Source organism: Rhinoraja longicauda, chromosome 43 (genome assembly GCF_053455715.1).
Source record: "Rhinoraja longicauda isolate Sanriku21f chromosome 43, sRhiLon1.1, whole genome shotgun sequence".
Lineage (NCBI taxonomy): Eukaryota > Metazoa > Chordata > Chondrichthyes > Rajiformes > Arhynchobatidae > Rhinoraja > Rhinoraja longicauda.
The window spans coordinates 856,128-873,904 of record NC_135995.1 but is presented as its reverse complement, the minus strand read 5'-3'; the positions used below and the strand labels follow the sequence as shown (position 1 = coordinate 873,904).

At 39.9% G+C, this 17,777-nt stretch overlaps 1 protein-coding gene across 1 annotated transcript; it reads left to right on the top strand.

The window, feature by feature from the left end:
- Positions 1–369: 369 nt before the first annotated feature.
- On the top strand, positions 370–10,617 carry LOC144612126 (uncharacterized). Its single transcript, XM_078431686.1, has 4 exons — positions 370–387; positions 1,681–1,774; positions 1,995–2,114; positions 9,699–10,617. Exons 1-4 carry the CDS (start codon positions 370–372, stop codon positions 10,604–10,606), a joined length of 1,140 nt encoding a protein of 379 aa, XP_078287812.1. The 3' UTR covers positions 10,607–10,617.
- Positions 10,618–17,777: the final 7,160 nt, after the last annotated feature.

Here is a 17,777-nt window from a genome sequence, read left to right as displayed (position 1 = left end):
GTCTTATAACTTTTGATGAAATGAGTACACCCAGCAGACTTGTGATTAGTCCCAGATTATTGGCAGCAGGATATGTACAGTTTTGCTTTTAATGACTATTTCCTCCAGGAGAGGTTCCTTACCAACATTCAAAAATTCCATCAGTAATTTCAAATTCAACTAACTTTACAATCAATACCAAAGCTTTATGTCATTCAGAAGGTGGTGACCATGGATAGCACAACCCCATAGACATTGGGGCACAGTTATGCTTTTTGATGTTGCAACTTGTCACAGTCCTGAAATCAGAAATTGGACAAAGGTCAATGTTCCCATTAATGAAGAGGTGTGTTGCCCTAGTTGTTCATTATTCAATCCATTTACTCAACCATGGCACAAAGTGTCACTGTGAGTACAGGCAGCTAGAATAAGCCATTACTTTAAACCTGGAGGAATGGAAAGAAGAATTCTGATTGATTTCACTTACCACAGGGACGAGTGGTCATTGCGATTTCTGATCTGGAAATATGCACATTCTCATCCGTCATACTCTTCATGCTGGTTGATTTTTCTTTAACTCTGAAAAATAATTGTAAGGTTGTTTGCTGTCTTTGTCAAATAGACGTGACAATTGAATAATAGCATGAATACTCTGGAGGAAATAATGATAACATTGCAAAGTGATATTTCCACAGATATTTGCACTGTTAAGTTCAGTGAAGATAAATACTTGAAGTTGGCCAAAACAGATGATGAGCATTTTTATTTTTCACAGGATTGGATGTACCAAAGCCAGAATTCATGACAAATCGGAGGAGAAGGCGTCAAACCCATGTCTACGAATCTAGCGAATCAGATGAGGATTCGATAACTAAACTTCTGACAAAAAATGCAAAACGTAATTTAAATCTGTTTGAAATATTAAATGCAGTTTTTCAACTATAATTGATTCTAATCAATTTGGCCATTAGCCTATGGAATCTGGTGCAAGGGTGATTTTATTCTTATCTTTGGAGTGGTAGGATACTTGTTAAATTGGAAATGTTTTTCCCAATGTGTTATTTATGAAATGTAAATTTACTTTTCCTAATTTTTAATTTTGTGATATGTTGCTTCCATTTTTAACTCTAAAACATTAGATATATCCAGAATTGCCAAACTATTGAGATACAGTCTGTGCTTTTCCAAAGCAGCACTGATGTGGCACTTTTTTTCCTAAGGAGTCAGAATCTTTAGGCATCCTTTTAAGAATGCAAAAGGCAAGAATACGAAAAGAAAGCCCGTCGTAAAGGTAAGAACAGAAATTATTCCCAGGATAAAGGACACGTGAGAATTAACAGAGTGGCTCTACATTGGCATTTTATTTTCTACAAGATAGAAATGACTTCTTTTTAGACAAATCTTCGTCACTGCTGTTGGAGTCAGGTGCTAACATTCGCAAATAAGTTTTTATTGTTGAAAGAGGAACAATTGTTCCCACATTTTCCCATATTTGCTGACAATATCAAACTTCCTTTTAGAGTAGAGTATGAAAGACGAGAGTTCACTGAAATATTGCACACAAGGCAGTTACTGCTTTTATTAGTAGCTTATTTGAGTATCCAAGTTAATAATGCGATGGAAGAAATAATCGAGAAGAAGTAGAGCTAATCTATTTGTGTCCTTATGAATCACAGGTTGCACCAAAATGTCTCTTTACAGGTCATTACAGGGGAGGGCAAAAGAGATTTGGGAGGAGCCGCTGAGGAAACGAAGGAAGGCGCAGTGTTGGTGAAAAGAATCAAAAGAGCAACAGGTAATTCTGTTTGTAAAAGTAAAACTCAAAATGAGTAACTCCTGTGCATTCCAGTAAATGATGGAGATGATATAATGACCATCTGACTACCACCATGTCATTTCAATTCAATTCATAGAACATGTTGCATATTATGTAACTAACTTCCATATTTTACAGTTCAACCACTTACCTGACTTGAAACAATGTAATTAGGTTATTTTTGGCTTTCTTTTTTCAGTTTTGGGATCTACAAGCGAGGAAACGACCAAACAGACAGACAAAATAATTTATAATTTACGAAATACAGAGAGGATCATCTATACAAAAGAACAGGAGCTCCGTAATGACGATTACCTGTGTATGTCCAAAGGAACCAATTTATTTCTTCAAAGCAACCATATTTCATTAGGAGCATTGAAGTGATGGCATGGTGCATTGGTAGCCAGTGCAATGGTGGAACAATGCGGGCTTTGGTTCAAGAGCACAAAATTGTGTTCACTCATGAAGAAATTTTTTCTTTTAACATTAATCACTGGTACTTTCCGTAACATTTGATGTTAACTTCTGGAATTTTGTCAGACATTGGAATCTGACATTGATTCCCCGGTAAACTGACAGTGACTGTTTAAAGAAATTGTGGTTCATGTCCAATTTATGTAGGCACTTTCCTGGTAACTGTGGGCATCATAAAGGATGTGAATGTAAGAGTATTGCTTTGTGTATTATTAATGTAGGGCTATGTGCAGTATGACCAACTGACGTTACCAAAAATATTAATCAAACTGTTGTGATACATTGTGGGAAGAACAATGAATTGTTAATCTTTCTTTATCTTCTTGTCTTTTAACTTTTCCTGCTCTGTCATTTTGTGGGTATCTATGTCATTTTGTGAGTTATTTTGCCATCTACCTTCTTGTCAGCAATAATCTTGGAAACATTGCAGGTGCCTTGCTCTAAGATGTCTTTGAAGATGTCTATTTGCCAATTGTCATAACTTTCCATCTAATTTCCTAATCTAAGCAATCTGACCTTAATATATCAGTAAATGGCTTAATATATTTCTCTATGTTCTGTTTTCACTTCATCACTCATAAGATCAATGTACGTTCCTGTCATTTAAACAAGGAGTCCCAAAGGATTCTTTATTGCAAAGCTACCAGTTAATTCTGTCATGTTGCACAAGATATCCAGCATCATCTGTGGAAAGAGAAACACAACTAATGTTTGAGGAGGAAGACCCTTTGTTGGAACTTCAATGTGAGATGCTAACACTGTTTTTATTTCCATAATTCTTCTCTGACTTGCTGGGATTACCAGCATTCATCTTGGATAGAACGTTTCCAGACTAATTTCAGTTTCAAATTCATTTTCCCACAAATTCAGCATTTTTTTCCTTTCTATATGAAGATTGAATTTGACAACACAAATATTTGATTTCCCTTTTGTGAAATGCTCTCTTTCTTTGACATTTTTGATTAACCTTCTCTCTTATTCCACCACATGATTCCCTGAGCCAAATCTGTTCATCACAGTTGCACTCATGTAAAATTATATTAGTCCGGCCAACTCAACCTTGTCTTGCATTTGGTAAAGTTCAGTTTAGATACAAACCATGCATTTACTTTTCTACATTGTATACTTTATTAAATCTCTTTTCTTTTTGCATAGTTATAGGGTGCAAGTTGCATCAGGAGTTAAAATTGGCAAGTAATAAAGGTACAGTAGCCTGGATATAGGGTGCAAGTTGCATCAGGAGTTAATATTGGCATGTAACAAAGGTAATGCTAGGGTGGTTAAAGATATTTCAATATGCAGGCAGACTGGGAAAATCAGTATGATACAGGACCCCAAGAAAGGGAGTTTGTAGATTGCCTCCAAGATGGATTCTTTGAACAGCTTGTATTGGAGCCTACCAGGGAGAAGGCAATTCTGGATTTCGTGTTGTCCATTGAACCAGATTTAATAAGGGAACTCAAGGTAAAGGAACCGCTTGGAGGTAGTGACTGTAATATAATTAGTTTTAATATGCAATTTGAGCGGGAGAAGGTTAAATCAGAAGTGTCGGTGTTGCCGTTGAACAAAGGGGACTATGAAGGCATGAGAGAAGAGCTGGCCAAGGTGAAATAGAAAGGGATCCTAGCAGGAATGACGGTGGAACAGCAATGGCAGGAATTCTGGGCATAATCCAGAAGATGCAGGATCATTTCATTCCAAAGGCGAAGATAGATTCTAACGGGAGTAGGAGGCAACCGTAGCTGACAATAGACAATAGACAATAGACAATAGGTGCAGGAGTAGGCCATTCAGCCCTTCGAGCCAGCACCGCCATTCAATGCGATCATGGCTGATCACTATCAATCAGTACCCCGTTCCTGCCTTCTCCCCATACCCCGGGAGTTAGAGATGGAATAAAACGAAAAGAAAAGATGTATAAGATAGCAAAGAGTAGCGGGAAGCCAGAGGAGTGGGCAACTTTCAAAGGACAACAGAAGACGGCAAAAAGGGCAATACGGGCTGAAAAGATGAGGTAGGAAGCGAAGCTGGCCAAGAATATAAAGAAGGATAGTAAAAGCTTCTTTAGGTATGTTAAGAGAAAAAAATTAGTAAAGGCAAATGTGGGTCCCTTGAAGGCAAACACGGGTGAAATTATTATGGGTAACAAGGAAATGGCTGAAGATTTGAACAGGTACTTTGGACCTGTCTTCACTAATGAAGGCACTAACAATCTTCCAGATGCACTAGTGGACAGAGTATCAAGGGAGTCAGAGGAACTAAAAGAAATTTGCATTAGGCGAGAAATAGGATTGGGTAGACTGATGGGACTGAAGGCTGATAAATCCCCAGGGCCTGATGGTCTGCATCCCAGGGTACTCAAGGAGGTGGCTCTAGAAATCATGGACGCATTAGTGATTATTTTCCAATGTTCAATATATTCAGGATCAGTTCCTGTGGATTGGAGGGTAGCTAATGTTATCCCACTTTTCAAGAAAGGAGCGAGAGAGGAAACGGGGAATTATAGACCAGTTAACCTGACATCGGTGGTGGGGAAGATGCTGGAGTCAATTATTAAATAGGTAATAACGGCACATCTGGATAGTGGTAAAAGGATTGGTCCAAGTCAGCATGGATTTATGAAGGGGAAATCCTGCTTGACTAATCATCTGGAATTTTTTGAGGATGTGACAAGTATAATGGATGAAGGAGAGCAAGTGGATGTAGTGTTTCTAGACTTTCAGAAAGCCGTTGTTTGATTCGGTACCACACGGGAGGTTGGTGAGCAAAATTAAATCACATGGCATTGGGGGTGGGGTATGGACATGGATAGAGAATTAGTTGGCAGACAGGAAGCAAAGAGTAGGAATAAACGGGTCCTTTTCAGAATGGCAGGCAGTGGAGAGTGGAGTGCCGCAAAGCTCAGTGCTGGGGCCACAACTATTTACAATACAAGTGATTTGGATGATGGAAGTAGAAGTAACACTAGAACGTTTGCGGATGACACAAAGCTGAGTGGCAGTGGGAACTGTGAGGATAATGTTAGGAGGTTGCTAGGTGAATTGGACAGGTTGAGTGAGTGGGCAGATGCATGGCAGATGCAGTATAATGTAGATAACTGTGAGGTTATCCACTTTGGCGGCAAAAATAAGGAAGCAGATTATTATATCAATGGCGTCAGATTAGGTAAAGGGGAATTGCAACGAGACCTTGGTATCCTTGTACACCAGTTACTGAAAGTAAGCGTGCAGGTACAGCAGGCTGTGAAGAAAGCTTATGGCATGTTGGCCTTCATAACAACAGGATTTGAGTATAAGAGTAAAGAGGTCTTTATGCAGTTGTATAGGGCCCTGGTGAGACCACATTTGGAGTATTGTGTGCCGTTTTTGTCTCCTAATTTGAGGTAGGACGTCCTTGCTATTTAGGCAGTGCAGTGTAGGTTCACGAGGTTAATCCCTGGGATGGAGGGACTGTCATATGAGGAAAGATTGGAAAAACTATGGTTGTATTCACTGGAGTTTAGAATGATGAGAGGGGATCTTATAGAGACATAAAATTATAAAGGGACTGGACAAGGCAGATGCAGGAAAAATGTTCCCAATGTTGGGGGAGTCCAGAACCAGGGGACACATTCTAAGAATAAAGGGGAGGCCATTTAAAACTGAGGTGAGAAGAAACTTTTTCACCCAGAGAGTTGTGAATTTGTAGAATTCTCTGCCACAGCAGGCAATGGAGGCCAATTCACTGAATGAATTTAAGAGTTCGGTAGCTAGTGGAATCCAGAGATATGGGGAGAAGGCAGGTACAGGTTAATGATTGTGGATGATCAGCCATGAGCACTGTGAAGGGCCAAATGGCTCGAAGGGCCAAATGGCTCGAAGGGCCAAATGGCCTCCACCTATTTTAGATGTTTCTATGATGTTGGGGGAGTCCAAAACCAGGGACCACAGTTTAAGAATAAGGGGTAGACCATTTAGAACCGAGATGAGGAAAAACATTTTCACCCATAGAGTTGTGAATTTGTGGAATTCACTGCCTCAAAAGGCAATGGAGGCCAATTCACTGGCTGCATTCAAAAGAGAGTTAGATAGAGCTCTTGGGGCTAGCGGAATCGAAGGATATGGGGAGAAGGCAGGAACAGGGAACTGATTGTGGATGATTAGCCATGATCACATTGAATGGTGGTGCTGCCTCGAAGGGCCGAATGGCTTACTCCTGCACCTATGTCAATGGTCTTAATTCATCTGCCTTGTTACAAATGCTTCATAAGTTCACATAATAGACTGTTACTTTTATCCTTCAAAACACTTCTCTTGGAGTTGACTCCATGCACAACAGCACCGTTACCTTTAAACATACTCTGCATTACATCATGCTTGGTATTACAATAGACAATAGACAATAGGTGCAGGAGTAGGCCATTCAGCCCTTCGAGCCAGCACCGCCATTCAATGCGATCATGGCTGATCACTCTCAATCAGTACCCCGTTCCTGCCTTCTCCCCATACCCCCTAACTCCGCTATCCTTAAGAGCTCTATCCAGCTCTCTCTTGAAAGCATCCAACGAACTGGCCTCCACTGCCTTCTGAGGCAGAGAATTCCACACCTTCACCACCCTCTGACTGAAAAAGTTCTTCCTCATCTCCGTTCTAAATGGCCTACCCCTTATTCTTAAACTGTGGCCCCTTGTTCTGGACTCCCCCAACATTGGGAACATGTTATCTGCCTCTAATGTGTCCAATCCCCTAATTATCTTATATGTTTCAATAAGATCCCCCCTCATCCTTCTAAATTCCAGTGTATACAAGCCCAATCACTCCAGCCTTTCAATATACGACAGTCCCGCCATTCCGGGAATTAACCTCGTGAACCTACGCTGCACGCCCTCCATAGCAAGAACATCCTTCCTCAAATTTGGAGACCAAAACTGCACACAGTACTCCAGGTGCGGTCTCACCAGGGCCCGGTACAACTGTAGAAGGACCTCTTTGCTCCTATACTCAACTCCTCTTGTTACGAAGGCCAACATTCCATTGGCTTTCTTCACTGCCTGCTGTACCTGCATGCTTCCTTTCATTGACTGATGCACTAGGACACCCAGATCTCGTTGAACTCCCCCTCCTCCTAACTTGACACCATTCAGATAATAATCTGCCTTTCTATTCTTGCTTCCAAAGTGAATAACCTCACACTTATCTACATTAAACTGCATCTGCCATGTATCCGCCCACTCACACAACCTGTCCAAGTCCCCCTGCAGCCTTATTGCATCTTCCTCACTATTCACACTACCCCCCAACTTAGTATCATCTGCAAATTTGCTAATGGTACCTTTAATCCCTTCGTCTAAGTCATTAATGTATATCGTAAATAGCTGGGGTCCCAGCACCGAACCTTGCGGTACCCCACTGGTCACTGCCTGCCATTCCGAAAGGGACCCATTTATCCCCACTCTTTGCTTTCTGTCTGTCAACCAATTTTCTATCCATGTCAGTACCCTACCCCCAATACCATGTGCCCTAATTTTGCCCACTAATCTCCTATGTGGGACCTTGTCGAAGGCTTTCTGAAAGTCGAGGTACACCACATCCACTGACTCTCCCTTGTCAATTTTCCTAGTTACATCCTCAAAAAATTCCAGTAGATTTGTCAAGCATGGTCATGATTTTGCTCTTGATGTTAATAAATATTCATACAGTTCAACACGGCAGCCATTTTTAATTAAATAGCGGCTATAGAGAAAGGGAATGCCGGGGTTACTTGAAGTTAGAGAAATCAATATTCATACCACTGGGCTGCAAGCTTCCCAAGCAAAATATGCGATGCTGTTCCTCCAATTTGCGTTTAACAATGGCAGAGACCTAGGACAGAAAGGTCAGTGTGGGAATGGGTAGGAGAATTAAAGTGTTTAGCAACCAGGAGATCAGGTAGGTTCAGGCGGACTACGTGAAGGTGTTCAGCAAAACGATGTTTGGTCTTGCCGATGTATAAGAGTCCACATCTTGAACACAGTAGATGAGGTTGGAGGAGGTGCAAGTGAACCTCTGCCCAACCTGAAAGGACTGTTGGGGTGCCTGGACAGATTTGAAGGAGGAGGTATTGGGGCAGATGTTGCATCTCCTGCAGGGGAAGGTACCTGGGGAGGGGGTGGTTTGGGTGGGAAGGGCCCAATTAACCAGGGAGTTGCGGAGGGAACGGTTTCTGTGGAAGGCGGAAAGGGGTGGAGATGGGAAGACGTGACTAGTGGTGGGATAACGTTGGAGGTGGCGAAAATGTCGGAGGATTATGTGTTGTATGCGAGGGCTGATGGGGTAAAAGGTAAGGACTAGCGGGACTCTGTCTCTGTTACGAATAGGGAGAGGGGAGGAAGGCAGAGCTGTGGGGTACCGAGGAAACACGAGTGAGGTCCTCATCTATGATGGGAGAGGGGAACCTCCATTCCCTAAAGAATGAGGACATGTCAGATGTCCTGGTAGGGAACCCCTCATCTTGATGTGGCGTAGACGGAGGAATTAGGAGTAGGGGATGGAGTCTTTGCAGGAAGCAGGGTGGTAAGAAGTGTAGACAAGGTAGTTGCGGACTGTCAGTGGGTTTGTAATAGATGTCAGCCTGTGATGGAGACTGAGATCAAGAAAGGCGAGGGTGGTGTCAAAGATGGTCCAAGTGAATTTGAGTGCAGGATGGAAATTGGTGGTGAAGTTAATGAAGTCCATGAGTTCTGGATGGGTGCAGGAGGTAGTACCGATGCACTTGTCAATGTGACGGAGATCGAGGTCAGGGATAGGGCCAGTGTTCGCCTGGAACAGGGATTGTTCAACACAATCAAACTTTAACTAATTTATTGTAAAATAATTACGGGTGTTTAAAGTGGCACGTCAGAACTATGATCAAAAACAAAGCAGCAGTTGTAGTAAGGATGAGAAATTTGCAGAATAGTGAAGTGCAGAGAATTGTGCTGAATGATGTCGCATTCAGGTGTCAGAAGCACAAAAACTTTGTGGATGCACTGATTTTATTCAAAACATCCTTGGAGCAACTCACGCTGAATCACTGAGCATTTACAAAGATGCAGTCAGCCCCTTTGCCCTGCTGTCGTCCTCAGCAACTCCCAGCTCATGATGTTATTTGACATCTGCACTTTGCTTTTCACTTGCCCATTTTAACAAGCCAGTTATCACACTGGGTTAGAAGAATTCTTAAAAACTTACTGACGTGTACCTTGTTCCTTGGGGATATCAAAGACAGAATCCATCCCCCTCGAGTCTTTAACAGAATCATCTGGTGATTGATAACTCCCTCCTCCCCACAATCTTTCACTAGTCACGCCTGTAAATTATTTCAATTAACATCTCCGAGCAGCTCCATTAACACTGAAGCATTTACTAATCTGTCTTCCAAATCAGAGCGTGGATTTTTTGCTGAAAGTGATCATTTCTGTTTCCTTCTCCAGCGGTAGACGGCGTAACCCAAGGAGACTGTCATCCCTGCCCTCACTGCACTATAGCATTCACCACGGCGAAGTACCTTACAAGGCACTTAAGAAGGCATCCTGTAGCCTCCAGACCAACGCCGGCTGGTCAACCTTCTTCCCCCAGAGTGGACACCGATCCACAAAGTAAACGTGAGCAGAGTCCGCTCACACCATCTGACGGAAGGAAGGCAATAGGGAAGTCATGTGATATTCCAGGACGAATAACGGAGAGACGGCATGAATGTGCAGAATGTGGGAAGTGTTTCACGCGGGCAGGGAACCTCCACCGACACCAGCGGACCCACACCGGAGAGAGGCCGTACACATGTTCTGTCTGTGGGAAGGGCTTTGCATGGGCAGGGCACCTCCACCGACACCAGCAGACCCACACCGGAGAAAGGCCGTACACATGTTCTGTCTGTGGGAAGGGCTTTGCACTGGCAGGGAACCTCCACCAACACCAGCGGACCCACACCGGAGAGAGGCCGTACACATGTTCTGTCTGTGGGAAGAGCTTTGTACAGGCAGGGCACCTCCACCTTCACCAGCGGACCCACACCGGAGAGAGGCCGCACACATGTTCTGTCTGTGGGAAGGGCTTTGCACAGGCAGCGCACCTCCACCAACACCAGCGGACCCACACCGGAGAGAGGCCGTACACATGTTCTGTCTGTGGGAAGAGCTTTGTACACTCAGGGAGCCTCCACCGACACCAGCGGACCCACACCGGAGAGAGGCCGTACACATGTTCTGTCTGTGGGAAGAGCTTTTCTTATCTCAATCAGCAGAAAGCTCACACCTGCATTGAAACGTGCCCCGTGTGTGGGAATGTTTTTAAGGACACAGCAGCTTTCACTGTTCACCTGAGAGCCTGTGTAGAACAGTAAAAGGTCACCAATTGTCAGTGTTATCATTTTTTTTTTTTTTTTTTTTTTTTATAAAATTTTTGAAAAGCATATGTACAAATCGAAATTTTAAAAAAAACACATTTGTTACAAAGTTCTTACATAGCTTCAATTTTTAAATTTTTGAAGAGAGAAAGTAAAAATAAAAATATAAAACTATAAACTTGGGGAGAGAGAGTAAGAGGGTTAAAAAAAAAAAAAGATCTAACAATAAAAATTAACGGGAGTAGATCCGGGAGACAAAAACCACAGCTGTACATCCAACCCCCAACTCAAGTTTCAACTTTTTATTTAAATTTTTTTATTTTTTTTAATTTTAGTCCTGTGCCAAACCCATTTACTTTTCTAAAAATTCAATAAATGGAGACCATATTTTTAAGAATAACTCAGGTTTGTCGATTAAGGCAAACCTTATTTTTTCCAAATGCAGGGTCTCTGTCATTTCCATAGTCCACATTTTAATTGTGGGGGTTATTGGTTTTTTCCAAAATTTAAGTATTAGTTTTTTCGCAGTTATTAAACTGTAATCAAGAAAATGTACCTGACTTACTGTAAAATTTGTAGTATGTTCTGATAATCCTAATATAATTAATTTTGGGTCCATATCTAATTTTTTATTAATAACTTTAGAAACTATTTTTAAAATCTCCAACCAGAAGTTTTGCATTTTTATACAAGTTACGAAAATATGAGTTAAATTAGCTTCTTGAAATTGACATTTATCACACATAGGAGAGATACTAGGAAAAATCCTATTTAATTTCGTCTTCGAATAATGTAACCTATGTATTATTTTAAATTGTATTAAGGAATGTCTAGTATTCAATGAACATTGATGTATATGTTGTAAACTTTCATCCCATATATCTTGCATTATAACTTGATTCAATTCGTCCTCCCATGCTCGTCTATAAGATTCTGATGATGGAATGTCAATGTCAAGGAGAATATTGTAAATAAAAGATATTAATTTATTTGAGTTATAATGTCGATTCAGGCATACATCAAGTATTTCTGGACCTCTAAACTTATATTCTTGCATGTGTGATTTTACATAATCTCTAAGTTGTAAATATCTAAAATAATTATTAACATGTAATCCGTACTTCTGCTGTAACTCCTGAAACGAAAGAAAAGTTCCCTTATGATAAAGATCTCCCACCCTTTTGATTCCATAACTTTTCCATTGAGCAAAGCCTCTATCTAAGACAGACGGTTTAAAAGAAGGATTATTCGCAATAGGAAGGAAAACAGATAATTTACTCAATTTTAACGTAAGCTTTAATTGTTTCCAGGTACGGATAACACTATGTATAATGGGATTACCTCCATATGTTTTTTTATTTAAATTTATTGGAGCTAAGAGGATCGCATCAATATCAAATGGTAAACAATCCTCTTTCTCCATCTTTAACCAATCCGATTGTTGATCAGAATCATCCAACCAGCAGGTTATATTTTTAATATTAACCGCCCAATAATAAAATAAAAAGTTAGGTAAAGCAATTCCTCCATTAATTTTAGACTTACATAAGTGTCTTTTATTTATTCTATGAGTCTTGTAGTCCCAAATAAAATTAGTAACAATTGAATCAATTTTTAAAAAAAACTTTTTTGGAAGGTAGATCGGAATTGCTTGAAATAAATATAATAGCTGTGGAAGAAAGATCATCTTTATAGCATTACTATGACCAACTAATGATATAGGAAGTGTTTTCCAAAATTGGATATTTCTGTGTAATTTAGCAAGTAAAGGAGGAAAATTTGATTTAAATAAAGAAGTATATTTCCTAGTCACGTAAATTCCAAGATATTTAAACTTTTCATAGGCAATTTTAAAAGGAAATTGTTGAAGTATGGCCGGATTATGCTCCATTATTGGCATAATTTCACTTTTATACCAGTTAATTCTATAACCTGAAAATGAACCAAATTGAGTTATGAGATTTAATAAATTCGGAATGCTAATTTCTGGCTTTGTAATATATATTAATACATCATCCGCATATAAAGAAATTTTATTGGTTGTATGTTTAGTGTTGTAGCCATAAATATCTGAATTTGATCTAATACTCTCAGCAAGTGGTTCCATAATAAGGGCAAATAAAAGTGGTGATAGTGGACATCCTTGTCTACAACCCCTAGCTAAATGAAATTTAGATGACAGCATTTGATTAGTTAATATTCTAGCTGTTGGGGATGTATATAAAAGTTTCACCCATGCACAAAAATTTTCACCTAGTTGAAATTTTTCCATCACTGAGAAAAGATAGGGCCATTCTACTTGATCAAATGCTTTTTCAGCATCTAGCGAGATGATTGCTAAATCTTCATTTAATAGTCTATTTGAATAAATTATATTAAACAAGCGTCTCAAGTTGAAAAATGAATATCATTTGGCTATAAAGCCTGATTGATCGGGGTGTATCAATTTGTCTATAACTAGACTTAATCTCTGAGCTAAGATTTTCGCTAATATCTTCTGATCAGTATTTAAAAGAGCTATCGCCCTATACGAACCAGGGTCTTCAGAATCCTTATCTTTTTTAGGAATGAGGATTATTGTTGATTCAGTCAGAGTTTGTGGCAATCTCTGTTGTTTAAAGGCGTGACTATATACAGTTTGCAAACGTGGAGAGATCAAACCACTGAATTTTTTATAAAACTCATTATTTAAGCCATCAGGGCCAGGAGTCTTCCCATTTTTCATGGATTTAATAGTCTCTTCAACGTCTTTCATAGTTATTTCTGCGCCCAGTAAATTTCTATCACTCACATTCAAACCAGGAAGGTTACATTCCTGCAAAAACTTTTGCATCTGCGCAGAAGTATCTGTTATTTTTGATGAATATAATGACTGATAAAATTGCAAAAATCTCTGATTAATATCCTTAGGTAGTTTAAGCAAATCTCCATTTTCTGATCTAATTTTATGAATTGTAGAATCATCTTCTAATTTACGGAGTTGACGTGCTAGCAATTTCTGTGGTTTATCTCCAAATTCAAAATGTTTTTGTTTAGTATATTGAAAAAGCCTTAAAATATGAGCTGAAAGGATATAATTTAACTTATATTTGAGAACTGCAATTTTATTATGTATTTCAATAGAGGGAGCGATGGCATTTGTTATGTCTAACTGTCTTATCTGACTTTCCAGGTCATTCTGTTCAGCTCGGTTCTTCTTGTTTTGAGACGCTTGAAAAGCAATAATACATCCTCTCACAAACGCTTTAAATGTTTCCCAAAGCAGGGACGCAGGTGTTTCAGGAAGGTCATTTGCGTTTAAAAAAATCTCAAATTGCGATTTAAGATAATCATAACATGCTTTTTCATTTAAGATTTGCGGATTAAATCTCCAATTAGTCTGTTTCCCCGTTACTCCTTGGAGTTTTACCCTAAATGTTAAAGGGGCATGATCGGATATAATAATATTATGATATTTTGAATTATACGTATAAGGAATAAGTTTGGAGTCCACCAAGAAATAATCAATTCTTGAATAAGTTTTATGCACAGGTGAATAAAATGAATACTCTCGGCCTGAAGGATTATCAATCCTCCAAACATCTTTTATATTTGCATTATTTATATAAGAGTTTAATAATTCACACGACTTGGATTTTGTTTTCCTTTGAGTTGAAGATCTATCCAAATAAGAATCTAATGTACAATTTAAATCTCCTCCAATTATCAAGTTATATTGTCCAGATTCTGGAATGGTATTAAATATTTTTTTAAAAAATAACGGATTATCAAAATTTGGTGCGTAGACATTCACCAATATCAATTTTGTAGAATATAGTTCTCCCACTAATATAACATATCTACCTTCAGTGTCGACTATAGAGGAAGTATTTATAAATGGTATACCCTTACGAATTAAAATAGCAACACCTCTTGATTTAAAGGGAAACGATGAGTGAAATACTTTATCAATCCATTTGCCTTTCAGTCTATTATGTGCTACATTTTTAAGATGAGTTTCCTGAAGGAACATTATGTCTGCATCAATAGATTTTAAATGTGAAAGTACTTTACCTCTTTTAATTGGTTCATTAACACCCTTGACATTCCAACTACAAAATGTAATACCTTTAACCCCTGTTTTCCTAATAGAATCTTGCATCTTAACCGATAAATGGTCTATAATAAAGCAAATGGTCTGGCACCCGGACTACAACATTTTTCTTGAATGAGGGGTGGATGATCTTTTGTACAGCGTAGAGTGCCTCCCGGAAATATCTCCTAAAAGTATATAATTTCTGAAAAATAACATAATAATAAAAGTTAAATCTAAAAAAAAAATCAATATATAAAAGTTTAAAAGAGTGCAGGAAAAAAGAAGAGACAACTAAAACTACAACTACAATTAGTGCAGTTAGTGTTAGCCACCCTAAGGTGGCAAAAAATCTAAGGACTTCCGTGAGATGTAAAAAAAAATTAATACTAGCTCCGTTTTTTAACACAGTTATTTTTTTTTTCTTCCTGTTTTAAAATATATATACTTTTAGAAGCAAGGGGAAATAAACAGGACAGGCCCAAAGGAATTTAATCCAAAATCCAAAATAGGCTAGTTTTCCCCCCTAGGGTGTATTAGTTAAATGTTAAAAGTAAAATTTACATGAGTCAAGTGTTACTTGAACTTCTTATTGGTAGTGATTAATAATATTTTTTTATTAATAGTAGTTAATAAAGATTAATAGTCATATAGCTTATTCACTGGTCTTGGAACTTTAAATTATAACGCCTTATAGCCCAATCAGTTCTCTGCCAGTGATTACAGCCGTGGAGTGGTATTCATCCCTTCAGCGAGTTTTCAATCTCTCGGGCGAATTCGAATGCTTTATTGTGATCGGTATAAAAGGTTTCTGTCTGCTTGTAGGTGACTCGCAGTTTGGCCGGGTACAACATTCCGAATCTGAGCGATGGGATCTTCCTCAGAATTGATCTTTTCTCATTAAAAAGTGCTCTTTTCTTAACCACCTCAGCAGGATAATCTCTAAAAATACGGATATTGTCGCCTTGGAATGATAAGTTTCTGTTGATAGCGATTCTCGACAGAATATCTTCTAAGACGTGAGAGTAGTGTACCTTTAATATCAGATGCCTTGGGGGAGCGCCAGCAGCTGGCCGAGCTCTCAGTGCTCTGTGGGCTCGATCCAGCAAAGGTTTTGTGTCCAGTTTCAAAACATCCCGTAGGAGTTCAGCAGTGAAATCACAGAGGTTTTTATCTTTCTCTTGGCCTTCTTTAACTCCAACAATCCTTAGGTTCTGATGTTTAGAGCGACCCTCTAAGTCAATGCATTTCTCGGTTACTTTCGCTAGTAGATCAGATAGGGGTTGAGTCTCCGTTAATACCCTTTTTGTTGTTTCAACGCTTGTCTCAGCTAGAACTTCCAACTCGCGTATAGCCTCGTCATGTTGATGTACCGTAGTAGTAATATGCTCCAACTTACTGGTAAAGTCGCAATCCAGCTTTTGTAGTTTAGAGTTTACTTCCACCATATGTTCGTTCATACTATCACATATTTCTTTCTTCACTGATGATAACTTCTCACTGATGATAGTTGATATTTCTCCCTTCAATCCTTTCAATGATATTAATTCATCTTTCATTTCCTGAAAATCATCCTTCATACTTGAAAGCTCCTCACCAACTATGGTTCGAAATTCCTCCAATCCAATTTTTTTAGGCTGTGGCTTTCGGGACTGTTTGGGAATTTCTTCTTGGGTCGGCACTGGAATTGAGGCTGAGGCTGAGGCTGAGGCTGATGCTTCCATCTGACCTGGTTCCTCTTCCGGCAGCCTGGCCTTGCCAGCTCGTTTTGCAGCAGTTTTTAACGGGGGAGTGCGACTTATCGACATATAAACGGTAGGAGTCACGGTCTAATGACTTCACTCACCCTTCGTTGAAAGTTATCGGCAAATTTCAGTGGACCCGTCCCGTTCTTTCCCCTTTAAGATCGGATTTTCTTCGGAGCTAGTTGACGCGTGGCTTTATCAGAGCATAGCGCCACCGGAAGTCCTATCATTTTCTTTATATTATTTTATTTAATATTATTTCAATTATTTCCTTTTGAATTACGTTGAGTAATTATTTATGTTTCCAGTCATTATCAATATTGGCACTTGCTGTATTTCCCTCTTTATGGTGATACTTTGTGTGGAGAAGTCTGGGGTATAAGGGATGGGTCCGTGATTCCCACTCCTTGTGTGAATTGGGGACCAGGGACAGGTATCATTGCCGCATGTCCGAGCCTCTCCAGACTGCATCTTCCGACTGGGATAGACTGCCCCCACTGGGATATTCTGACTGTGCTGTTGTGATGCAGTCTGGTTCTCGCACTGAGTTCATCAACATGGTGATTGATACATCAGCCACTTTTATTGATGCCGCAAGTCAGGAGAATCGTTCTGTGCCGTGGGCTCATTGCTCCGGTTACTTTGATCAAACTGCTGGTCCCTGCAGGTTTCACTTTATTCCTGTGAGATTTCTTGAAGCGGTGATCAGTAAAATGCTGACACTGGAGTTTGAAAGTTTGAAGTGTTGTTCGAAGTATAAGCAGAAGGTGAGTTTGTAAATTGAATCGTTGGTTGTGTTGGTTGATGTAATTTATTTAACGGAGGTTCGAGACCCGAAATGTGTTTTAATTTGTATTATTCTGCGTTGTATGTAAAATATTTCTGTGTGAGGCGATTGACCAGCACCTGCGTTGTCCCGGCTAAATCTGTTCATGTTATTCTCATGTTATTAAAGTAATTGTGTTGTGAATCAATGTGATTGGAGTATTTTTAATGGCGGTTGCACCAACTCCTGGGAGCTCCGTGCATCATGTTCCCTGTTGTTGCTGATGGGAAGTGCAGCGGCTCAGTGGACGCACGGCGCTGGTCACTGTGTAATCCCCTCCTGCCTCATCACCAAACCTTCCCAGCGCTCGGCTCTCCACCCCTGCCGCTGCAGCGCCTGCACACATGCACCGTCCAGTATTTATGCTCTTTGTTCAGCCGGCCGGCTTCACCCTCTGCAGCGCTGCATCAATACACACGCGGCTCATGCAAGCTGTTTCCCCAGTCTGTGTCCGATGCGCTTGTGACGTGGTCCCTGCTCCTCCGGCCGCCGTGAGGTTCCCGCGGTGGGCGACGAGTGCGTGTG

What these genes read in the sequence shown, in the direction of transcription:
- LOC144612126 (XM_078431686.1), top strand. An exon ending in AAGAATCAAAAGAGCAACAG is followed by an intron (nt 1,775 to 1,994) that starts GTAATTCTGTTT and finishes TTCTTTTTTCAG; the next exon opens with TTTTGGGATCTACAAGCGAG. An exon ending in CCGTAATGACGATTACCTGT is followed by an intron (nt 2,115 to 9,698) that starts GTATGTCCAAAG and finishes TTCCTTCTCCAG; the next exon opens with CGGTAGACGGCGTAACCCAA.